The sequence below is a fragment of the Tamandua tetradactyla genome, chromosome 17 (assembly GCF_023851605.1).
Source record: "Tamandua tetradactyla isolate mTamTet1 chromosome 17, mTamTet1.pri, whole genome shotgun sequence".
NCBI lineage: Eukaryota > Metazoa > Chordata > Mammalia > Pilosa > Myrmecophagidae > Tamandua > Tamandua tetradactyla.
Genome location: NC_135343.1, coordinates 48,009,747 through 48,035,827, shown reverse-complemented (window position 1 = coordinate 48,035,827; position 26,081 = coordinate 48,009,747). Strand labels below are relative to the sequence as shown.

General features: G+C 34.4%; 1 protein-coding gene across 2 annotated transcripts in view; it reads left to right on the top strand.

Annotated features, from left to right (window-relative positions):
- The window catches only part of MOB1A (MOB kinase activator 1A), a 31,280-nt gene extending 6,677 nt beyond the window's left edge, over positions 1–24,603 (top strand). Inside the window, exons 2-6 of one of the 2 annotated variants that reach the window (XM_077134601.1) lie at positions 2,079–2,245; positions 12,421–12,514; positions 14,033–14,166; positions 19,592–19,755; positions 21,041–24,603. In XM_077134601.1, the coding sequence (XP_076990716.1) occupies positions 2,079–2,245; positions 12,421–12,514; positions 14,033–14,166; positions 19,592–19,755; positions 21,041–21,118 (637 nt within the window). In that variant the 3' untranslated portion in view covers positions 21,119–24,603. Of the gene's footprint in view, positions 1–2,078; positions 2,246–7,040; positions 7,375–12,420; positions 12,515–14,032; positions 14,167–19,591; positions 19,756–21,040 lie in introns of those variants that run through there. The other variant, XM_077134600.1, reaches the window with a different exon arrangement.
- The last annotated feature ends 1,478 nt before the right edge of the window (positions 24,604–26,081 follow it).

Here is a 26,081-nt window from a genome sequence, read left to right as displayed (position 1 = left end):
CAACATTATGGGGTAGGGGGATGAAACTGAATAATGTTCTTGGAGAGACTGGTACCTATGGGTTTCAGGGCTTATCTGGCATAGGAACAATCTAGAGGTTTTAGGTTTCTGAAAATAAACTTAGTAAGTGAAACCTTTATACAGTCTCAGATGGTGCCCTGAGTGTTCTTTAGGTTTTTCAGGAATACTATTGGTTGGGACTTGGCATACTGAAGCAATTAGCAATATCTAGCTGAAGCTTGCATAAGAGTAACCTTCAGAATAGTCTCTCAATTCTATCTGAAATATCTTAGCACTGAAACCTAACTTTATTCCATTTAATTTCCCCCTTTTGGTCAAGAAGGCATTGTCAATTCCATGATTCCAGGGCCAGGCTCATCCTTGGGAATCATGTCCCATGTTACCAGGGAGACTTACACCACTGGAGGTCATGTCCCACATAGGGGAAGGGTAATGCATTTCTTTGCAAAATTGGGCTTAGAGAGAGAGACCATCTGAGCAACAAAAGAAGTGACTTTTAGGCATAATTATAGGTAGGCTTAGCTTCTCTGTTGTTTATGAAATAGGTTTCATAATTGCAAGCCTCAAGATTGTGGACTTTGGCCTATTAATTTGGGAGTCCCTAATGCTTGAAAGAATATCGGAATTTCCCAGGTGGGGAAGTATAATAGATCCATATTTTTTCCTAGTCCTCAAGGGACTTTGCAAATAATCAATTTACTTTCGCATTCTTCTATTGTTAAGCCTTAAGAAACAAATCTTGGAAAACATTCTTATCCATATCTAGGAGAGAGATCTAGAAGGGGAATGGTTGGTTTGAGAAGCATTTCATTTTTAATAAATATTGCCATATTGCCCTCCCCAAATGTTATATACCCTTTACACTTTCATCAATAATGTATTGAAGTACTAATTTCCCTATACCCCAACCCACACTTAATGTAATCGTTTTAACTTTTGATGTTGATTAGTGAAAAAATAAATCTTACCTGATTGAACAGCTTTTCAAATATTCATTGGTCATTGTTTTTTTTTCGCGCTAAATTGCCTGTTCATCTCCTCCTTGCATTTCTCTAAAGAATTCCTTATCCTTTTCTTAATTAGTTACAGAAGCCCTTTTTTATCTAGTCATTCCTTGGTAATTTATGTTACAAGTTTTTTTTTTTTTTTTTTTTTTTGATACTTGTGTTTTTGCTCTGTTTATGGAGGTTTTAATTGTTACATTTCAAATCAGTTCATCTTTTGCTTTTAGGTTTCTGGGTTTGTGTTATGTTTAGAGAGACCTTCATGGCTGTTGTGAGGGAGGGATAAACTTATTTTTTACCTTTTGTTTCTCATTTTTTCCTGCTAAAAACTTCAAAATGTTAGTCTTGTTACTTTGGTTTATTTGATGGCATCCCAAATATTTTTTGCCTTTTTTTTTATTTGTATGCTGTATAGTGGGGTGTCACATTTCATTTTTTTTCCATGTGAGTATCCCCTTCTTGTAGCACTGTTTGTTGAATAGTTTTTGTTTGTTTGTTTGCTTGTTTGTTTTTGAGAAGTGTATGGGCTGGGAATTGAACCTGGGTCTCCCGCATGGCAGGTGGGAATTCTACCACTGAACTATCCTCACACCACCTGGCGTCCCACATATTTTGACATGGAAAATTGGATTTTTTAGTTCTGAGAACCTCAGGGGTTGTTTATTACAATTATCTATCTTCAAGCCCCATTTTCTGTAGGTGGAAATTGAGGCAAAAAGGGTGTTTGATTTCTCAGAGACTTAGTGGCAGATCCAGAATGAGAATCTAGGCTTTTTCCTTCTTTAGAGTAAAGTGTCCTTTTAGAACAGACTGCTTCATGAAGCATAGTGCAGTTTGTCTCCTTTAAGAAATTGAGCTGCTAACTCTTTTTATGTGTAGAAAAACTTTTGAGGCATTTTTTTTATTGTCATCATCATCATCCCTTCCACCCCCACCTCCCTGCTGGCATTTTCAGGAATATTTTTTATTTTACTTCACAGAACAATTTATATGCCTAAAATTATGCCATTCTGCTTCCACTCCTAAAATGTCCATGTATTTTTCACCTAACAGCAGCAGCCGCTCTTCTAAAACATTCAAACCAAAGAAGAATATCCCTGAAGGATCTCATCAATATGAACTCTTAAAACATGCAGAAGCAACTCTAGGAAGTGGGAATCTGAGACAAGCTGTAATGTTGCCAGAGGGAGAGGATCTCAATGAATGGATTGCTGTCAACAGTAAGTTTTAATAACATTAAACTTTAATGGTTTATAGAAAGATTTTGCTAAATAAACAATTTTTTTTTACAGGTATGACATATAATATAACAGATTATTTATAAAGAAATACATCAGTACAGATACCTTCAAAACTGTGTTCTCTTCAGAGTGCTTGCTAGGAAACTTATTTTTTTACCTGTGTGGTTGTGTAGAGGAAACTCAGGAAAAATGAGGGCTTTAGGGCTATTTCTGAAGAGACTGTATGAAGAGTCAAATAAGGTGAAATAAGTATGGGATGATAAGGTTTAAGTTAAATCTTGGGATTTTCTGATGTGAATTTTAGATGTTTCAGGGATTTTTGAAATTTTTTAATAGAGACTAGTGCAGTACATTCCCATGTATCCAATATCCAGCTTCAACAATTATTAGTTCATATCCATTTGTGCTTCTTCTATATCTCATCCTGATTATTTTGAAGCAAATCCTATGTATTTCATCTATAAACATTCCAAAAGTATTTCTAAAAGATAACAATGCCGTCATTTTTTTGTGGTCAAATATCTAGTCCATGTTCCCATTTTCCTGCATGTCCTGTAAATATTTCTTATTCTCTTATTGATGGTTGGTTTAAATCAGGATCCAAACCAAGTCTGTATATATGTTTCTTTTTTTAATTTGATTTTAATGAGGTATACTCACACACCATATAATCCATCCAGAATATACAGTCAATGGCTCACAGTATCATTTAGTTGTGCATTCATCACCACAATCATTCTAGGACTTTTTTATGGACAGAGGCAGGCCCTGGGAATCAAACCCAGGTCTCCAGCATGGCAGGTGAGAATTCTGCCACTGAGCCACCATTGCACTACCCCATTTAGAACATTTTATTACTCCAGAACATGAAAAAATGAAAACCCAGAACATCCCATCCCTCTTACCCCTCACCATTGTTTTTTTATTTTTAACAGTTTTTATTCACATGCCATGGAATCTATCTTAAGTGTACAATCAATCGCTCTTGATATAATCACATAGTTATGCATTCACCACTACAGTTAATATGACAACATTCTTACTTTTTCCAGAGAAAAATATCCCATACCCCTATGAATGATATTTAGCTTTGGTAGAGTGCCTTTGTTACAATTGATGCAAAAATATTACAGTGTTACTGTTAACTATAGACCTTAGTTTACATTAATTGTATTTTTTCCATATACCACCATATTATTAACATCTTGTAATAGTGATGTACATTTTGTTCTAGTTCATGTAATAACTTTCTTAAATGTATGCAATTTAACCCATCATTGTCCACTAGCTTTCGCTAATTTATACAGTCCCAGTTTTTCTCCTCCACCGTTCCTTCTGGTGATATACACGCCTTTAGCTTTCCTCTTTCAAACCATATTCACAGTCACCTTTGTTGATTGCAATTAACAGTATTGTGCTACCATCACACAGTATTGTGCTTTCCTTTTCCAAACCTTTGCAATCAATGTTATTGAGCATTTCGTACTCCTTAAGTATTGATTGCCTTATCTCTGCCCTTTTTCTGTTTCCTGGTAAACCACGCTTTTGACTTTAACTCTCAGAGTTAGTTCATATTAGTAAAACCACACAATATTTGTCCCTTTGTTTCTGGCTTATTTTGCTCAACATAATGTCTTCACGGTCCATTCATGTCCTTTCATGTCTCACAGCTTCATTCCTTTCGCAACTGCACAATATTCAATTGTATGTATACACCATAGCTCACCTTTTCCACTCTTCAGTTGCTGGACCCTTGAGCTACCTCCATCCACTGGCAATCTTGAATAATGCTGCCATATATATCAGTATGCAAATGTCTATTCATGTCCCTGCTTTCAGTTCTTCTGAGTATATAACTAGTAATGGTATTGCTAGATAATATGGAAACTTTATACTTAGCTTCCTGAGAAACTACCACATTGCCCTCCACAGAGACTGTACAGTTCTACTTCCCTATCAACAGTGAATAGGTATACCTTTTTCTCTACATCTTCTCCAGCACTTCTAATTTTCTGTTTATTTTTTAAAGTTTTATTCACACACCATACAATCCATTCTAAGTGTATAATTATTGGCTCCTGGTATAATCACATGGTTATACATTCATTACCACAGTCTATATGAGAACATTCCCATTTCTTCTGAAAAGAAAGAAGGAAAAGAAAGAAAAAAAAATCTCATACCCCTCCCTTATATCCCTTCTTATTTACATTTAGCTTTGGTATATTGCCTTTGTTACAATTAGTGAAAAATATTACAGTGTTACTGTTAACTATGGACCTTAGTTTGCATTAATTATATTTTTTCCTCATGTCTTTTTTTAATATTTTTAACACCTTGCAATAGTGAGATACATTTATTCTCGTTCTTGTAAAAACTTTCTTATATTTGTGTAATTAACCACCATCATCGTCCACTCTAGGTTTTGCTAAATTATACAGTCTCAGTTTTTATCCTCTAGCGTACCTTGTGGTGACATACACAATTTCAGCCTTTCTTTTTCAAACATATTCACACTCAGCTTTGTTAATTACACTTACAGTATTGTGCTATCTTCACACATTGTCATGCTATTTCCAAACCTTTGCAATTAACCTTATTGAATGTTTTGTACTCCTTAAGCATCCATTGCCCGTTCTCTGTCCTCTATTTCCTGATAAGCTGTGCTCTATAATCTGATCCTCAGAGTTCACTCTTAACAGTTAGTTCATATCAGTGAGACCATCCAGTATGTCCTTTTTTTTCTGACTTATTTTGCTCAACATAATGTCCTCAGGGTTAATCCATGTTGTTGCATGCATCATGACTTTATTCTGTTTTACAGCTGCATAATGTTCCATCATACATGTATACCACAATTTGTTTACCTACTCATCCATTGATGGACATTTGGGCTGTTTCTGTCTGTTGGCAGTCATGAATAATGTCACTCTAAACATCGGTGTGCAAATGTCTGTTCATGCCCTGTTTTCAGTTCTTCCAAGTATATACCTAGTAATGGGGTTGCTGGATCATATGGCAGTTCTGTGCTTAGTTTCCTGAGGAATAGCCAAACTGCCCTCCAGAGCAGCTGCACCATTCTACATTCCCACCAACAGTGAATAAGTGTACCTATTTCTCCACATCCTTTCCAGCACTTGCAGTTTTTTGTTTTTCTGGTAATGGCCATTCTAGTCAGTGTAAGCTGTATCTCATTGTGGTTTTGATTTGCATTTCCCTCATAGTTAGTGAAGTTGACCATTTTCTCATATGTTTTTGAGCCATTTGTAGTTTTCTTTGGAAAAGTGTTTATCCTTATCTTTTGCCCATTTTTTGTTGTCTTTTTGTTGTTGAGCTGTAGGATCTCTCTATATTCTGTATATTAAACCCTTATCATATATGTTGCTTCAGAATATTGTCTCCCATTGAGTAGGCTGCCTTTTTACTTTTTTGACAAAGCCCTTTGAGGCACAAAAATATTCAATTTTGAGGAGATCCCATTTATCTATTTCTTCTTTCATTGCTTAGACTTTGGGTGTAAGGTCTAGGAAACCACATTCTATCACAAGATCTTTAACATACTTCCCTACATTTTCTTCTAAGAGTTTTGTGGTCTTAGCTCTAATGATTAGGTTTTTTAACTATTTTGAGTTAATTTTTGTATAAGGGTCCTCTCTCATTCTTTTGGATATAGATAACCAGTTCTCTAAGCACTGTGTGTCGAGGAGGCTAATTTGTCCTAGTTGACTTTGCTGCCTTGTCAAAACTCAGTTGTCCATAGATGAGAGGGTCTAATTCTGAACTCTCTTTGAATCTCTTTTAATCCACTGGTTTTCCCTCATTGCAGACCCTTGCTGTTGCTTGTTGTTGTTGAAGAAACCAGGTCATTAGTTTTCCCCAGTATGAATTTTGCTGATTTTATCTTTAATATCCTATATTTCTTTAGCAATATTTTCCTTCATCTCCTTAAATTTACTTAGGAGATTTGTTTGAACATGTTTGATTTATCGTTTGATTCTGTATCTTCTCTGACGTTTTAATTTATTCCTTTAGGCCATATTTTTTTTTGGATTGGAATTTTTTAAATTAATATTTAAAATAAAAAAAATAACAACAAACAAACGTAAACATTCTTAACTTATGATTATTCCGTTCTACATATATAATCAGTAATCCAAAATATCATCACATACTTGCATATTCATCATAATGATCATTTCTTAGAATATTTGCATCAACTCAGAAAAAGAAATAAAAAGAAAACAGAAATATTTCATACATACCATACCCCTTACCCCTCCCTTTCATTGATCACTCGCATTTCAATCAAAATCTGTTTTAACATTTGTTTCCCCTATTACTTATTTTTATTCCATATGTTTTACTTGTCTGTTGATAAGGTAGAAAAAAGGAGCATCAGACACAAGGTTTTCACAACCACACACATTGCAAAAATATAGTACTATGCAATCATCTTCAAGATCAGCAATGGATCATTCATCATCACTACATCTTCCACCTCAGGAAACTTGTGTTGATAAAATCTACAACTTAAACCTAGTGTTCTGAGGAATATGTCCGAATTCCGTACAAGGGACCCACGCTTCAATCTGTAACTGGGGAGATGAGACTTGTTCCACCTGCACCAGCCACCTTGACACTCTCTTAGGACACATGTTTATCTAGAGCATGGGGCAAACTCAGTGCTGGGGCGGCTCTGTATAGACTTTCCCCAAGGCCATCAGGAATGGGCTGTTGAGAGAGAAGGCATCACAGGAAATTTTGAGGTCTTGTTGTCTGCAGGCCGGTGATGACGGTAGGGGAAGGTGGTCACAGAGTTACTATCGATGAGGATAGCACTGTACGTGAGGATGGCGGGGTCGCCATGTCCCGGCCCGACCGCGGGGATTCCCGCTTCATCGTCGTCGGCTACGTGGACGTGGACGACACGCAGTTCGTGAGGTTCGACAGCGACGCGGCGAGTCCAAGGATGGAGCCGCCGTCGCCGTGGGTGGAGCAGGAGGGGCCGGAGTATTGGGAGCGGGAGACGCAGAACGTCAAGGGCTCCGCACAGACTTTCCGAGTGGGCCTGCGGACCCTGTGCGGCTACTACAACCAGAGCGAGGCCGGTGAGCGGCGCGGGGCCTGGGGCGCAGGTCACGAACCCGGGAACCCCGCGGACGGGCCGGGGTCGCCCCGAGTCTGTGTCTAAGGTTCACCCCGAGGCCGTGGGACCCACCGACCCCCAAAGAGATCTTCCTGTTTCTTGTTATGACTTGTAGATTTTTTCTGTTTGGGAATCTGATCGTCTTGATGGGTTTATTCTGAAGATTGGTTCCTCTCTTGTCTAGGATTATTTTTTCTTTTGCTTTCTTGTCTTAGGATTTTGTTGTTGATTGGGTTTGTGTTAAATCTCTTCTTTAACATGTAGTTCGTCATTATTTCCCAGCCAAAACAAGGCCAGGTGCCCATGTACAGGGCACAAACCAGATCCAGAGGGCCCCGGAGAGAGGGTCAGGAAAGACTCCAAAAAGCCTTTTTTTTCCTTTAGCTTCCCAAGGTTGTGCTTTCCTGACCTGCCCCACAAGTGGTGCTCTTTGGAAACCTCTTCCCCCAGCCTTAGGAAAACAGGCTATTTTTAGCCTTTTGCCAGTTCTACCTCTGATGCGGTAGAAACAATGGTGCAGTGATGCCTGACCTGGATAGGATAGAATAGAGGGATCCAGCAGTCTAAATTTGTTGGCCAATGGCTGAATCAGTACTGGGCCCAGGACCCCTCTGTGCTTGGGGCAGAGGACTCCCGTGGTTGTCCTAGTCTGGAGCAGCCCACCAGTCTGGGATCAGACCTCCCAATGCTGCCTGCCTTGAGGGTGGGGGATGGGCACCAGGAGCCAGGGCCAGAATTACTCTCAGTCTGTCACCATGGTTTCTTAGTCTCTTGGTGTACCGCACTTCCCTGACTTTTGCATGGAATGCCCCTGGTCTCTGGAGCCCCAGAACAGTTGGTTCAGACAGTTTCTGCCTGTCTGCTTGCTGCATTTGGGAGAGGAGTGACCTACAGCTTCTTCCCTATTCTGCCATTTCCCAGAAATCCTGATTTATCCTTAAAGTATCCGTTATCATGTTCTGTTTTTCTTTATGTTTCCTATAAACAGTAGGTCTGGAGCAGCACTATCTAATAGAAGTTTCTCAGTGATGGAAATGTTCTATATTTGGACTGTGGCTTTTCATCACTTGAAATGTGGCTAGTGTGACTGAGGAATTCAATTTTAAATTTAATTTATATTTAAGGAATTTAAATGTAAATGGCAAAGGTGGCTAGTAATTACCATGTTGGGTAGCTCAAATTTAGAGCCTTGATCAAATTTTGCCTCCATTTTATTTGTTTGTTTGTTTGCAAGACTACTTATTTGGTGGTATGTCCTTCCATCAGTGAGGATAATTTCATAGTGTCTAGCTGTCTTTTTTATTTTCCTAGCTGTCTTTTTATGTAGTATTAAGAAATTAATTGATAATCATTGCTTCAAATCAGTGCTGTCCAATAGAATTATAATGTGAGCTACGTATGTAATTTTAAATTTTCTCGTACTTCGTTTAAAATGTAAAAACAGGTAAGGTTCACTTTAATGATATATTTTGTTTAACCTAATATCTGACTCATTTCACATGTTATCAATGTAAAAATTATTAATGAGATATTTTAGAATTCTTTTCTTCATACTAAATCTTCAACATTCGATATATAGCACATTTCAGTTTGGAATACTCACCTTCCAAGTGCTCAGTAGCTGTTATATAGTAGTAGTTACTCTTGAATAATGCAAATCTAGATCCATTAACTCATTAGATGTTATAAAATGTTGATATTCTGATTCTGTCATTTTATTTTTGACAAATTCATAAACTTTATAAAGGTTAAACTTCCTCATATCAATTATTTGATTATCTTGAGATAACGGTTTGTATAGGAAAATCAGTATGGTAGAATAGTATACCTCCACCTCCAATTTCCATTACTTAATCTCCAGATCTTGATAATTATATGTTATTTTATATGGCACAAAGGACTTTGCAGATGTGATTAAGTTAAGGGTTTTGAGATGGGAAGAGTATCCTGGATTACCCAGGTAAGCCTAATTAAATTATGAGAATTCTTATAAGCAAAAGAGGGAGGCAGGAGAGTCACAGAGGAAGAGGTGTTAAATGTAGTGATATTTACCATATTAGAAAGTAAAGCTGATACTTTTTAAAAATATGTATTTAAAAATTATTTTGAAATAATAAACCTGTTACATGTTAACAAATATATTTCATGAAAAATGATCTCTTTTCTAAACAATTTTTAAAATAAATTTTATATTAGAGAAGTTGTAGATTTGCAGAAAAGTAATGTAGAAAATACAGAGTTCCCATATACTCCCCCCTCCATTAATAATGCCTTGCTTACATTAGTCGGTACCTTTGATATAATTGATGAAGGAATATTATTATAATTACACTATTAACTATAGTTCATGATTTTCCTTAATAAAGTTTTCTTTTTATTTTATATGTAACAAAGTAACATATTGTTTTAGTTTGCTAATGCTGCTAGAATTCAAAACACCAGAAATGGATCAGCTTTTATAAAGGAGATTTATAACGTTTCAAGTTTACATTTCCAAGGCCATAAAAGTGTCTAAACTAAGGTATCCAGAAAAAGGTAGCTTGACTCTGAAGAAAGGCCTAATGGCATCTGGGTTTCCTCTGTCACATGGGAAGGCATTTAGCCAGTGTCTACTGGTTCTTTCTTAGCTTCTTTGGGGCAACTCTAGATTTCTTCTCTTAGCTTCCCTTGACTTTCTCCAGTTCTGGTTTGCTTAGCATCTCATGGAAAGGCACATGGCAGCATCTGCTGGGCTTTGGTTCCTGTCTAGCTTCTCTCAGCTCACCCAGCTCCTGTCATCTGGGGCCTCTGCATGTTCAAAGGTCTGCATCTCTGTGGGATCTGAACTCTCCCTATCCCTGAGCTTTCGTAAAGACTCCAGTAAACAATTTAAGACCCACCTTGAATGGGAGGAGTCACATCTCCATGGAAAAAACCTAGTCAAGAGAACCCATTCTACAATATTGAATCAGAATTAAAGAACATGGCTTTTCTGGGGTACATAACAGTTTCATGCCAGCACACATATACATAACCTAAAATTTCCTCTTTTAACCACACTCAAAAATATAATTTATTGGTTTTGATTACAGTCACAGTGTTGTGCCACCATTACCACCATCCATTACTAAAACTTTTCCATCACCTCAAACTGAAATTCTGTACCAATTAAGCATTAACTCTCCATTCCTTACCTGGCCTCTAGTAACCTGTGTTCTAGGTTCTGATTCTATGAATTTGCTCGTTCTAATTATTTCATGTCAATGAGATTATACAGTATCTATACTTTTGTGTCTGGCTTATTTTACTCCACACGATGTCTTCAGGTTCATCTATGTTGTCACATGTATTAGAACTTTATTCCTTTTTACAGCTGAATAATATTCCAACGAATGAATGTCACACGTTTTGTTTATCCATTCATTGGTTGAAGGACACGTTGGTTGCTTCCATGTTTTTGCGGTTGTGATGCTGCTGCTGTGAACATCAGTGTGCAAATGTCTGTTTGAGTCCCTACTTTGAGTTCTTTGGGGTATATACCTAGAAGTTGGATTGTTGGGTGATATGGTAATTCTATACTTAACTTCCTGAGGAGTCACCAAATTTTTTCCACAATGGCTGCATTTTACATTCCCACCAACAGTGAATGAATGTCCTCTTTCTCCATATCCTTTCTAACACATTTACCATCCCAAAACAAGTTTTAGTGAAGAGTGGCATTGTTATAGTTTTACAAATCTTATTTAATGTCTGGCTTATTAGAAGATAGCTTGATTCTAATATCTGCTTCTGCATTCAATCTGCTTTGATATCACACACCATAGAACCACTGGAAAATGCCACTGTACCATCCTGAGAAAGTGAGATTGAAAACAACTATTAAAATAGTTTTGACCTCATATACCACCAGAGATCCCTGGACCACATTTGAAGCAGCTGCCTTAGACCAATAAACCAGCACACCATCTAGGCATAGTCTTCATTTTGAATGATTATTGAGTCATGTATGACTAATAAGTTATAAAGTGATTAAGTTATAAGGTAGTTGTGTATTGATATTCCTTCTGACCAGATGGCAGCTTTTTGTGTTTGTTTTTAAAGAAACTTAGAAAAGCGTATTTGATTTTTAGGGACTCCTTCAGACAAGGGACCAGAATGTCTTCCAGAACTTTCCAAGGCTCTTATGGTTGTTTTTGCACAAAGCATTTGCCTCACTCAGTAAAGTGAATTACTCGCCTCTGTCGTCTGCCATGTTCTTCTAAATCTAGCTGAAGCTCACCTTTTTTTTAGGAAGTATTCCTAAACTACTGACTATAGCAGCTTTTCATGATGTTTCTTTTCTCAGAATTCTTATGCTTATTGTTGGCCTTTGAATGCTTTCTTTTTATATCCAGTATTATAGATTTCTTTTTAATTTTCTACTGTTAGTTGGAGACTCCAGACCAAAGGACTTGTCCTATGTCTTGTTATGACCTCAAAATGCAGTGAGCTTTAAATGTTTATACTGAATTAGTTTTTTTCTTTTTCTTTTTTTTTTTTACATGGGCAGGCACCAGGAATCCAACCGGGGTCCTCGGGCATGGCAGGCAAGCATTCTTACCTGCTGAGCCACTGTGGCCCGCCCAATTAGTTTTTTTAAATGCTTGATACAGCTGGCACACATTTCTCTCACAATATGTTCCTCAACACTTTTCTTCCCTTTCCAAGCACAAATGGTATGGTCTAGTCCAGACTGATGAGAAGCTATAGATTTTTCATTCCCTTGGATGTAGTCATCCAAAGGGGAAATTTGTATATTCTAGTGTAATATTTGCCTTAAAGTTTGAATTACCCAATATTTCATTTTCCTACTGTCATATACAGATTAAAAGCTTAATGTATTGACAATTTAAAAAGAGAATTCATAGTATCATTGGATTGTTGAATCTCCCAGGGTTTAGCCAAGAACTTGAATGCATTGTTCGTTTTTTCTTTGATCAAGATCTGATGTTTTGTCATGTTTATACAGACATGCTATTCTCTCTTTCAGCTGTGGATTTCTTCAACCAGATCAACATGTTATATGGAACTATTACAGAATTCTGCACTGAAGCAAGTTGTTCAGTCATGTCTGCAGGTCCACGGTACATAGTCGGTCTATTTTATATGTATTTAATTCCTTTAGCTTTAACATTAATAGATATAAATTAATGAGTATTTTTGGTTTTATGGTGTTTTCTTGTGTTAAGACATTTAATTTTATAAGTTTTTAAATACTTACCTTCAAGCTTTAAGTTATTAAATACTTTGGTGTATGGGCACTTAGTGTTTTGATTGTATGATTGCATCTTAGTAAGCATGACTGTTCTACAGTAGGAGTAAAATTAGAGAAAGTGAGTTTATCTTGCATTGCGAAAGTTCTGTTTTTTTGATTTCGTTAATATTTATGGTTCTGCTTTAGGTTTTTTTGTTTGTTTGTTTTATTATGCTTTGTAAAGAATAGTCAGCAAATTCATAATGCTGTTTTTTAGGACTATGTTCAATAAACACCCAGAATTTGCTTCATGCACACCTGTGTTGTTTTGATTAACAAGTTAGAGGCAGCTCTTCCTGTATGTAAGAAATGAGAAAAAGTAAAACATATCTTTAGATATTTCTCTTTTCCACTGCTTCAGTTTTTAAGGGAAATTTTTGGAAGTTTTTAGTTGATCTTTTAATATTTGATTAGGTTTTCTTTTTGTGCTTATTTAGTGTTAATTAAAGCAGCACAGTTAAGAATTAATTATCTGACTTAAAGATGTTATATTGAAAAGAATATCTTGACTATAACAAATTTCTAGAAATACTGAAAAAGGAAAAAAGATCTGAAACTCTTTATCACCCATAATGGTAAGTCAGGATGTGATGGGATTAATGTTTTGGTGTGTTTCCTTCCAATCTTTTTTTTTTTCTATAAATGGCTACTTATATATTATGGTAGATGGTATCAGAATCCTAACCTCTTGGAAAAGATTGTCCTTTCTGACTTCAGCAGATATAAAGGAAAAAAAAGATAGCCCAATGAGTTTATAGGCCTATTTTTATTAGCGTATTTTAGGGAGGATGTTTTTATTTTGTGCTGTGTTAAGATTTATTCCTCAAGTTTCTTTAAAACAAATTAAAATAAATAAGAAAAATAATTTTATTTATGGCTTAAAGTTTTACGTAGTGTAACGTAACTTGTTAATTGTTGTAGCTTAGCAAAGTAGGTTGGGGGAGTATGCATGCGTAAGGGTCTCTTAACACTCTCTCCAAGAGGCAGGATTTTATTATCTTAGCTCTACTGATGATAACTTGATGGCCAAGTATATAAGAATATAATAGATCCATAGCCCCTTACCTGGTCCTCAGCATCCTCCTGCCTCACAGACAGGAATGCAATTCTTTTATCTTTCCGAGGTTGGTGTTATAACATCCCAGTTACCTCCCTTTTCTCTTACGGTTATGACTAACACATTTTGGAATAATTTCAAAGGAATTTCTGACTAGTTTTCGTAAGAATGTTTAATAATTTATTACAGTTGAAAGTAACTTCCATTGACAAAACGTGATCTTGCTTTGATTACAAGTTGTACATTTGTTAGTGTTTTTAAAACTTGATCGGGAAACATTTTTCTCTCCAGATATGAGTACCATTGGGCAGATGGTACTAATATTAAAAAGCCAATCAAATGTTCTGCTCCAAAATACATCGACTATTTGATGACTTGGGTTCAGGATCAGCTTGATGATGAAACTCTTTTTCCTTCTAAGATTGGTGAGTTAATGTTAAAGAACTGTTTTTCTTTTTAAATAATAATATTTGATGTCCTTTTTAATGTTTTTTATTATGTAAAAGAAAATTTAATAGAGACTGCCAAATTCCCTTCCAGAGAGATCATACCAACGTATACATACTCTCTCCAGCCATATTTGTGCCTGCCTGTTTCTTCACCAACACTGGTTATTAATCTTTTCCCACCATCTGTTCTAATTGAGTAAATGTATTTGTTTTAATATACATTTTTTAAACTACTGAGAGATTAAGCGTCTTTTGTTGATCATTGTGTTTCTGTTTATATCCTATGAACATTTCTTAGTATGTTAAGAAATTAGCCTTTTGTTATATATGTTGTATATATTTCTCTCCTGGTTGCCTTTTGTTTTATTTTGTTCATTAAGTGTTTTTGCTCTATATAACTTTCTTATTTTGTCTTATTAGTCTTTCCTTTGTGACTTCTAAGATTTAATCAATAATTGGAAAAATTTCCCCACTTCAACATTATAAAAATATTTATCCATGTTTTTATTTTGTGCTTTTGTGGGTTTATTTTCACATTTAAATCTTTGGTCTATCAGAAATTTTTTTCTGAACACTAGGTTCATTTCTTTCCAGATGAAAATACTGTCCAGTTTGTCCCAATAGTACAGTTTATTGAATAATCTCATGTCTTCCCTGATTATCATATATGCACGTCAAATTGTCATATATTTATGGGTCTTTTAATCTCTCTGATTCTATAGGAATTTCACACTTTTAATTACTGTAGTCATAAATCTTTTAGCATCTTCTAGGGCTGGTCTCCTTTCCTTGCTCTTCTTTTTCAGAATTTTCACGGCTATTCTGGGTTATTTTTCTTCCAGAGAACTTAGAATCATTTTGTCAAGGTAAAAAAAATAAATGTTCCAGATTTTTATGATTGCATTCATTTTATAGATTAATATAGGGATTTCTATTCTTGTTATAATACTGAGTCTTCCTATCAAAAAACAAGGTATGCTTCTTCATTTATTTTTGTCTTTTTAAATTTGTCTTATTTCCTCTTATAAAGCCATAGTTTACTTTTTGTTAATTCTGTATGTTCCTTAAGGTTACTACCAGGCATTTTATGTTTTTTTTTAAACTGATATTTCATTTCCAGCTGGCTATTCTTGGTATGTGGGATTTTTATGTAAATTTTATAATTGACTATCAGACTCTGTTTCTAATAACTTTTGGTTGATTCTCTTGGATTTTTTTTTTTTTTAGGTGTATAATCATCATATTAAGATAGTTATTTTTGCCTCTTCTTTCCTGATATATATGTATTTCTTGTTTAATTCTTATCTAATTATACTCACTAGTACTTCCAGAGCAATGCTGGGTAATGGTGATGATGGCAGGCATCTTTTTATTGTTTCCTTACTTTTTTCCAAGTGCCTTTGGTCAGTATTAAGCAGCAATTGTGTGGTGTGTGTGTGTGTTGTGTGTGTGTGTGTGTTGTGTGTGTAGTAGCTGTCAGTTTATTGAAAGCGATACAAAAATAATTTGAACTGGTTGTGAGAGAGACATCAGGCAACTTTCAGTCCTTATCAGGTTCAGTTTCTTTAGCCAGGTGGTCTTTGGAGAAGGCTGGTGATCTTTAAGCTAGACGAGGATGCTTAAGCAGGAATCTTGCTTTTGGTTTAAAGTGTATGGATTTAAAAAAATAATAATATTGCAAAAAATTTTAAAATAAAAAATGATAATAGTTTTATCAGATCTTTTTCCAGTACATACTGTTTACCATAAGAATTTTTCAATTATTTTTTTAATATCCTGCTGGATATTATTCACAAATAAAAGAGTTGTTTTGTTTTTGTATGGGCAGGCATCAGGAATCAAACCTGGGTCTCTGGCATGGCAGGTGAGAACTCTGCCTGCTGAGCTATTGTGGCCCACCTGAAAAGAGTGTTTTTTATTTGGTAATATTTTGGTTAAGAATTTGGCATCAGTATTCATGGATAAGATTAGTCCTTGTAATTGTCAGTTTGAGGATGTCTTATAAACAGCATATTGTTTGATTCTTTTTTTGCAGTCTAATTAGAGGCTCTTTTGGGAGTAAAATTTATGTCATATTGTTACTCTTGGTAACAAGGTGTTCCCTTCTGTTGTTAAGCTTTTTATTTCCTTTGTCACAGATCATTTGTTATAGAGTTACTGTGCATGCATGTTTCCTATTAAAAAGTCAGCTTGGAAAGTACTTAGATTAAAACAAATTACTTATTTCTTTACTCATTTATGTCTCCCTTTTTAGAAGGGACTTCTTTTCTTAGCTTCACCTTCTTTTCTTAGCTTCCCATTCTTTTCTTAGCTTCCCATTCTTCAACAATTCATCCTAATATTCTAGAATCCTTATCCCTCTCATTTAACTATTATTCACATGCTGCCTATGCCAATTATTTATTCTTTTCAGATAGAACTGTTCATTATAAATTTTTTGTAATATATTTGCGTTATTAATATTCCTTTTATTATCAAGATGCCCATTTGTAAATTCTAAGAGAAAAAGTGTTTAATTTAAAATTCCTGTCAGACTTCAGAGGTCCTTAACAGTTATTTTCTACCTTCAAGTTTGAATGAGAACTTGGCTGGGCAAGTGATTCTTTGGAGCAAGTGTTCTACTGTCTCCTGATTGTGTGCTTTTGGATTATCCAATTCCTAATATAACAGCTTTTTTCTGATTATACACAAATAGGGTTCTTGTGGGTTTTCTTGAATTTTAATTAAAGCTTTTCTTAGAGGAGGTGTTTTTAATCTTGTCTGTGACTCTGTGAGCCCTGTATTTTCAGTTTTAACTTTAAAAAATGAGTCTGAAAAAAAAATGATCCTGAACTTTCTTCCTACTGTTTTGTCTAATTTTTATTTTGTTACCTTCAGTAATTCCTGTATACTGTGAATCTACCCCCTTTCTGTATCTTTTAGAGACTGTATAATTTTAGTAATGTCTTTCAAATTGCATCTTTTGTTTCGCAGATTTATTTATATTTCTTCCTGCCCTTTTGGAACAATTCAAAATGTCCACTTTTATCTCTTTAAGAATAAGTTTCAATTGGTGTGTAAATGCCTATAACTTGTGGATAATTCTGAGGTTTAACTATTTTTTATTTTTTTAACAATTGTTAGATTTTACTTTTATTCCTTTGTGTAGAACTTCTTTATTGGATTCTATGATGTTTTTTTACCAGTTTACTTATTCTTCAATTTTTTAATTATTAGATGTACTGCTGAAAGTTGCTTTTTGACAATGTTATGGCTGTTTAATAGTTTTAGTATTAATAGCAGTAATTTTAGCAACAAAGAAACTTCTGGCATCCATTTAATTCATTTATATTTTTTAATGATTTTTTTTTTAATGCAATTTTATTGGGATATATTCACACACCATACAGATCATCCAGAGTATACAATCACTGGCTAACAGGATCATCACATACTTGTGCAAGTATCACCATCATCAATTTTACAACATTTCCATTTCTCCAGAAAAGAAATAAAAAGAAAAAAGAAAACCCAAATCCTCCGATAAATGATTGTTTTTTAATATTTAACTCATATAAGTATTATATTAAACTATACATATTTAACTCATATAAATATTATATTAATGACAGTTTCCCTTCAAGTTTTTAGGTATAAGTTAAATTCTGTAAGTTTTAGTTCAGAATAGAATAAAGGGTCATATAACTATATTACTTAAAATTTTTAGCAAAAAAGAACCAGTGCTCATGGAATTCTTAAATGGATGCATTTCTAATTATACAATGTAACAAAATGACATCTGGGTGTCTCTTGGTTAAATAGATGCTTACTTGAAAAGTTGGATTTAAAATAAACATAGGAAAACTACACATTAAAAAGTGAAAAGAAATTCTTATATATTGGGTGATGTTTTCCCACTGAGTTCTAATCTAAGATCTGAGACAATTTCCTTGGAAAAATATTGGATAACATATATGTAATGTGTGTGTCTTGCATATGTACTGTGTTGGATGCAGCATTAGGCACGAAGATAACAAAAGTAATCATTTAAGGATAGCAGACCCTCTAAACTCTAAAGTCATATTGTTGAAGAACGATGGTGATTAATGAATAAAAATTCACCGTATTTGATACACCATAAATTATGAATCTAGTTGTTCTGTATGAAGGAAACCAGAATAATGCATTCACCATATGTGGTAAATTGGGTGATTTTTCCCGTATTCTAACAGTTACTGTAGAGTTCTTTACAGTGAGAAAGTTGATTTTTAAAATTGGAATTAATAAAAAAAAAATTTTAATTTTAATCTCACCTCTAAGTCATCATAGTTTAGTGTCGACAAGTAAAAGGTATTTTATCTTCTGAATTATTCTGGAAAGCCAATTTTCTTTCTGAAAATAGGAGTCCCCAACTTTTTATTTTATTTTATTTTTAAAGTGCTATTTTCATTTTCCTAGCCTAAGGGGTCATGCTTCCTGAAAAAGGAAATGGGGGATGCTTCCCTTCTTAGTTCCCCTTTCCCCCCAGAATATTTGCATTTTTTTTTTAATGAGTTGCAGATCCTAGTTTCTGCTTTCTGGAACAAACCCAAGTTAAAGATGTTGGGAAGCTGATACAGCACTTGAATAAAATGTTATCAGTGTGGATTACTCTATATTAACAAATCTAAGATACATTGATTGTAAGATGCAACGTTATTTTATGTAAGTACTAAGAAAAAGTAACTGTTACTTGACATCAATTTTAAGATGGACATTAATTTTAAGTATACTTCCTTTAAGATGGATCCTGATTTCAGAGATGTTAAAATGTGATAGCATAAGCATCTTAAAAATTGTTACAGTAGGATGGAAGTAGTGTATGGACTGTATCCTGAAAACACACAGGCATAGAACAACTAGAGCCCCAATGCTCAGTCTGATCCTAATTCCTTCTAACCTGGCTTTCCAGAGTAATTCAGAAAATAGAATACGTTTTACTTATTGATATTAAATTATAATGACTTGAAGTTTGCCTTTCTTTTTTTTGGCCTTAGAACAATTTCCAGTCTGGTATGTGTGTGTGTGTGCACGAGCATGTATTTTTCTTTAGGGTTACTAAATATAGAATGTTAAATTTTTCTTTTATAATCAAGATATTTATTCATGTTGCATTTAACTTAGGAAGAAGCTCTCTAATATTACAACAATTAAAATTAAATTTGAATTTTGATTCATCAAAACCTTAATATAACTCAATAACTGTACCTACTGTTCTAAGGCGGAAAGTACAGTATTGTCTGTCTTTAGGGAATAAGGATATGAACTTGTATATATTTGAATATATGTGTTTGTATGTTAAGATTGTTGTTCATGGTACTGTCAAAACTGCTATTCAGTTAGATAAAAAAACTAATTGATGTGTATGTGTATTTGATTATAGGTGTCCCATTTCCCAAAAACTTTATGTCTGTGGCAAAGACTATTCTAAAGCGTCTATTTAGGGTTTATGCCCATATTTATCACCAGCACTTTGATTCTGTGATGCAGCTGCAGGAGGAGGCCCACCTCAATACCTCCTTTAAGCACTTTATTTTCTTTGTTCAGGTAAGTTAAATCATGTTGATGAAAGCATCCTTTTCTTGGATTTATTTGAATTGGAATTGGAATTTTTAAAAATCAAAATACTTGACATTGTTTGAAAAGGAATAAAAGATGTGAGATTCCATTAGCCTAATTTTGGAGATATATAATTCTATATATGTTTATAAAATGTATACTTGTCTTATCTGGATATTGTTTTTTAGTGGAATAACCTAATTGCTTTATAATAAATATTTGGCAGTATTAATCCTGTGTATTACAGTTCCATATACCATTTTCTGTCTTCCTTCTGAGATTGAATGACATATATTTCTGTGTATGTATCAGTAAAAAAGACCCAGTGCCACAATTAAAAAGTTCAAGTGTAGTTTATAGATATTTTCTATGCAAATTTGAACCTATTTGCAATTTTTATTTTAATGTTTTACACAGTGAGGACCATGCTAATATGTACAGTTGCTTATTTAAGTAAATGAGTCCTGGGTGGTACAATGGTGGCTCAGTGGCAAAATTCTCGCCTGCCATGCCAGAGACCTTGGTTCGATTTCCAGAACCTGCCCATGCCAAAAAAATAAATAAGTCCCATATACCTTTAAAAAGAGAATAAAGTTTATCATATTAGAGTGTTCGCAGAGATCATTCCATATTTCTTTTGGATTTTGGAAAAGTAGAGTTGGGAACCCCTTTTCTAAGTGATACTTAGATTACTAATTTTAGATCCATTTTTTTAAATGCAATTTTATTGAGAGCTATTCATTACCATAAAAAACATCTAAAGTGTACAATCACTGGCTCACAGTATTATCACATAGTTGTGCATGCAACCCCATGATCAATTTTAAAATATTTTCATTACTCCAGAAAAAAAATTAAAAAGGAAACCCAAACCTCATACCCCTATCCTCCCGTATTACTGACCCATAGTATTGGTGTAGTACATTTGTTACTGTTGAGGAAATATTACCATTAACTATAGTCCATTCTTTGCAATAGGTATATTTTTTCTTCTATAACCCTCTACTATTACTCTTTGTAACAGTGTCATACATTTGTTCTAGTTCATGAAAGAACTTTTTAGTATTTGTACAGTTAATCATGGACATTGTCCACCATAAGATTCACTGTTACACATTCCCACGTTTTAACCTCCAACGTTTTGTTTTAGTGACATGACTCTAAACTACCCCTTCCATCACATTCACATACCATTCAGTACTGTTAATTATTCTCACAATGTGCTCCCTCTGTGTCTATACATCTCTGAATTTCATTTCTCTTTTTTCTTTAGGAGTTTAATCTGATTGATAGGCGTGAATTGGCACCTCTTCAGGAATTAATTGAGAAGCTTGGATCGAAAGACAGATAAATGTTTCTTCTGGAACATCATTCCCCCTTGCTTCATCTATTGCTAGAGCTATCTCTTTGCTATCTATTATAGACTAGTAATACAAACTTTAAGAAAACAGGCACCCATTGTCTATGTCTACAGATAAAATTGTCCCAAAGGTAGGTTGGCCTCATAGCTGCAGGGTGAGACCTTCAGGGCATAGCCCACTCTGAAACCCTATGTGACCATGCCTATGACTGTCCCAGAAGCTCTCTTGGTTGTAATATATAATGACTGACCTAGAGTTTATTAGTGCACCTATTATCTTTTGCTGAAGAAAAGATTGAGTCTGCTTCATGACAGTTTAATGGATATTAAGAATTTTCACCTGTAATTTATTAACAAGTTTCCAAAACAAATTTCTAACAACACAGATCACATCACTTTTATTCCGCTTGTTTTATAAATAGAAAAGGCATTTTTAAGTTTCCTTAACATTTAGAACACTTTGTGTCACTTTAGATAACTTTTTGGTTTCAACTTTGTATGCTAGTTTTTATAGATAAGAATATATATTTGTGTGTATATTTTTATAAAACCCATTATTGCAGTTTAATCCTCATATAGCATATGGGAGCAATCAAAGTTATATTTGAAGTGATTTTATTTTTTAATCTTTATTTGGGACTTATTAACGTATAAACCTATCTAAATTGTTAGGAGCCTATGTGTGTATCAGGAATAATTTTTATTAAGGCTTCTAAGGATGATTTTGTAGATTTTTATTTTCAAATGCTTCATTCAAATTAATTAATGTGTAGTTTTGGGTTAAAAAAAGAAAACGTCTAAAAAATTATAACAAACTTAGGCCTCAGAGCCACTGTTTTGATTCATGTTGATTTTCAGAGGCCTTGAAATTCTGGGTAGAGGAATGAAAGAAAGTACTCAGAGTACTTGAGTTATTTTGTTTTGAGTTTCCTTAAAAAAAACTTTTGTATGTTTTTATTTTGACTTGAGACTTAGTTAAGAGTAATGTAAAAATACACAAACTTTGTCCCAATAGGGTAACTTAAGGAAAATCGCAATAAAAACCATGAAGGTGTACACATGTTATAACACAGCTAAAGGTTGGGTGTGCTCTTCCTATTCTTTAATACATGTGTGTTTAAAGGAGACAAAATGGGAGGAATAAGTTGAAAAAAAGATTTTGTTCTGTTAATATTAAACAAATGGATTGAGTCCCTTTGGGTGTTTATCCTAAATTGTTTTTGTATCAAAACTTAAATTTTTTAAATATCTTTTGGGATAAAAAAATATTTCCCTTTAATGAAGAAAGCATCTATTTATCATTTGGTTTTTAGGATTTTGTAAACTCTAGCTGGCTATTAAAAATATATTGAGGTAAAAAAAAAAATGTATTGAGGTACAATAGGTATACTGGAAGAGTTGCCAAAATGGCAAAACTTCAGTTTCATCTGTTTTTGCAGAGTACTTACTATCATCTTGATGGTTTTAAAAATTTTTTTTATTATTCCACTAGACTATAAATTCGAAAAGAATTGTTTAGAAATTCCATTTTTAATAACTGTTTCAATAAATTCTTAATTATTTACAGAATTTCAAAGGAAATAAAACCTTTCATCTAATGTAGGCTGAATGAAACCATACATCATTGAGGAATTAGAGTGGGATGATCGCTTATGATAAAAGAGAAAGCCCTACAAGAAATATTATTCCATATACGATGACTTAAGGTTATCCAAAGGTCCCTTTAAACCTCTCTTTATGTTTATGCTAATCACTTTTTTTAAGACTGCAAGGAATGAACTTATGTTTCTCAACTAGGGTTGTACTTTCATTCTCATTTCTAGTATTTTAAGTATTCTCAAACAAAAGCGGGGGGTCTCACTTTTCCGCATTTATTTTTGGTGATAGAAATCTTCCTCTTACGACTAGCCCCATAATGAAACAAAAATGGCCACATCCTAGATTAGTAATAAAGGCAACTTGCTATAAATTAAAAGTTGGTAATTTGAGACTCGGACTATTTTTTTTTTTATAAAAACATTATTATCATGTTCTTAATCAACAATGCGCCTAAATGCTAATGTTAGTATTATCTGTTTCCATTCAAAGCCAGGGATGGAGGGAAAGAGAAGGCTTGGAGGAAGGGGCAAGAATGGAAGAAGTGGGTGTCTTCCTGAGTTGGCTAGAGAGTCAGCAAGCAATAAGAGCTGGAAGAAATCAGTGTCTCTGGGCCCTCTCACTTTATCTCCCAGTGCTGTTCCAGCCCCGACACCTTGTTCTCCAATACATACTCCCCTCCACAGATGCCCTCTCCTCTCAGTGTCCGTGATCTCTGCTCCCCACACCTGCTTACAGTCACAGGGCTTAGTGTTCACTAAATTATGCAGTTAATTGTATGGTGCTTTAATTTTCAGGTTTTTTTTTTTTTTTTTTAATCTTGGACAATGATATGCTGATTTTTGTTTAAATATTGAAGCTTCCTTTTACTGCAGTTTTCGTATTGACAGCTAGGCGTATCCTTTATTCCTTTTTCAGAGTGTGAATAAATTGATTTTACAAGGCTGTCATGCAACAGAAGTATTTCATTCTAAGCTTGTAGAGCCCTGGCTCATGTACCTTCTTACTGGAAAAATGCAAATGTCTTCACCATAACTTTGATAACAGCAAAGGGAAAGTTTTTCTAGTAGTGCAGAGGTAAGAGGAACAATCCTGGTGATGATTTTAATTTTTTCTGATACTGTTGAAGTTTGTTGTTGGCCTTCTCTCTTAGCAGTGAGGTTGTATAGGTACCGGAAGTGGAGCCTCTCAAATATAATATCATCACCTTCTAAGCATAAACAAAAACCAGGCCCAACGAATATAACTCCTAGAAATTTGTTTCTAAGCAGCCCCAGTCCTGGTGCTGGTGCTATCTCTGCTTCTTGAAAGGTGGCTGTCTCCTGTCAGCCTGGATACCAGACATTGAGCACTTGCTATGGGGACTTTATTTTTTTTGACATTCAGTTCAGTGAGTGGATTTGATTATTACTGTTGTGGAATTCTGGCAAAGAAGGGAAACAGTCCTTTTCAGTCTTCCTGTGTTTTACTTTAGGTTTTTATATTTCAGATTATAAAAGACTTGACAGTTATAGACTTGATATTACATGTGGTAGCAGTAATTTTATTGAAACAACTGCATTGAAATTCATTTAGGTTTTCTGTCATTATCAGATTCTATTCCAAACAAGTATTCTGTAAATCCAAATGGATTATACAAGTGTGCTATAAACTTTTTATAGAACAAAATTGTGTTTATAAAATAGTTTGCATAAGTTAGTCTTGGTTATCATCTAAAATATTTTTAAATGTTCTCTACATAAAAATTTTGTTGTATTTTTAAACCTTTAGGGACTTTATCTATTTTTCTAAGTCAGTTTGCTGTACTTTTAAAAAAGTATTTTGTATCTACTTTTGTAACTTCATCAAATAAAATATATTGAAAAAAATACTGATTAAAATGTGAGTCTCAGCTCTTATTCCTATTTAAATTTGTAAATTTTAGATTTTTGCAGGTTCTATGGATTTTCAATACAGCTTTAGTTTAGGTCATCTTTGTTTATCAATTAGTTATAAAGTTTTTTTTTTTTAGTGGAACATAACCACATACAAACATAAGCATTCTTACCATATGATTACTCCATTCTTGTTATATAATCAATAACTCACATTATCATCATATAGTTGTATATTCATCATCATGATCATTTCTTAGAACATTTGCATCAATTCAGAAAGAGAAATAAAAAGGAAACAGAAAAAAATTCCTGCATACCATACCCCTTACCCTTCCCTTTCATTATCACTAGCATTTCAATCTACTGAATTTATTTTAACATTTAACATTAATGTTTTCTTAACCCTTAAAAGAAACGGAAGTTCCTAAATAAATGTCTTATAATACCAGGACCCTCAGAATTATACCTAATACCTCAGAAAACAAACTGTGCCCTTGATAACAGTAGGTAAAATAGACTCCTCCCTTGTTAATCAAGTTCTTGAGCTTCTTCGTTGTTGCGATATTGAGAAAAGCAAAGAGGAGGAACTGAACTCACTAATTTCCTTACTTTCAAAACTGAGTACACAGCATATCTTCCTAAGTTACTCCCTACCCCAGAAGAATTATTTTAGGAATTCATTATTGTAGGAGAAGTATTTGCCGAGTTATTTTATTTATTTTTATTGTGAAAAATGACATACATGAAAAAGCAATATATTTCAAAGCACACTGCAACAATTAGTTATAGAACAGATTCCAGAGTTGAGTATGGGTTACAGTTCCACAATTTTAGGTTTTTCCTTCTAGCTGCTTCAAGACATTGGAGACTAAAAGAAATATCAATATAATGATTCAGCCGTCTTACAAATTTGTTAAATTGTAGCATCTCTGTTATAACTCCACCTTCTCCTTTGATCTTTCTCCCAATCTTTAGGGGTATTTGGGCTATGCCCATTCTAACTTTTCCATGTTGGAAAGGGTTGTTGATAATATGGAATAGGAGGATGGAACTAGTTGATGTTATGGAGAGCTGGCCTCTCTGGGTTTCAGGACTTACCTGGCCAAGGAACCCATCTGGAGGCTGTAAGTTTCTAAAAAGTAATCATAGTGCATAGAACCTTTGTAGAATCTGAGATAAAGTCCTAGGGGTTCTTTAAGGTTGGTAGGAATGGTTTTGGTTAGGGTCTGGCAAACCATGATAAATAGCAATATCTAGCTGGAACTTGCCTTGGAGTAGCCTACATAATAGCTTCTCGACAGTATTTGAACTCTTTCAGCTTCTGAAACCTTCTTTTCTTACAGCTCTTTCCCCCCTTTTGGTCAGGAAGGCATTGTCGATCCCATGGTGCCAGGGCACCTGGAAGTCATATTCCACGTTGCCAGGGAGATTTTCACCCCTGGATGTCATATCCCATGTGATGGTGGTGGGGAGGGTAATGA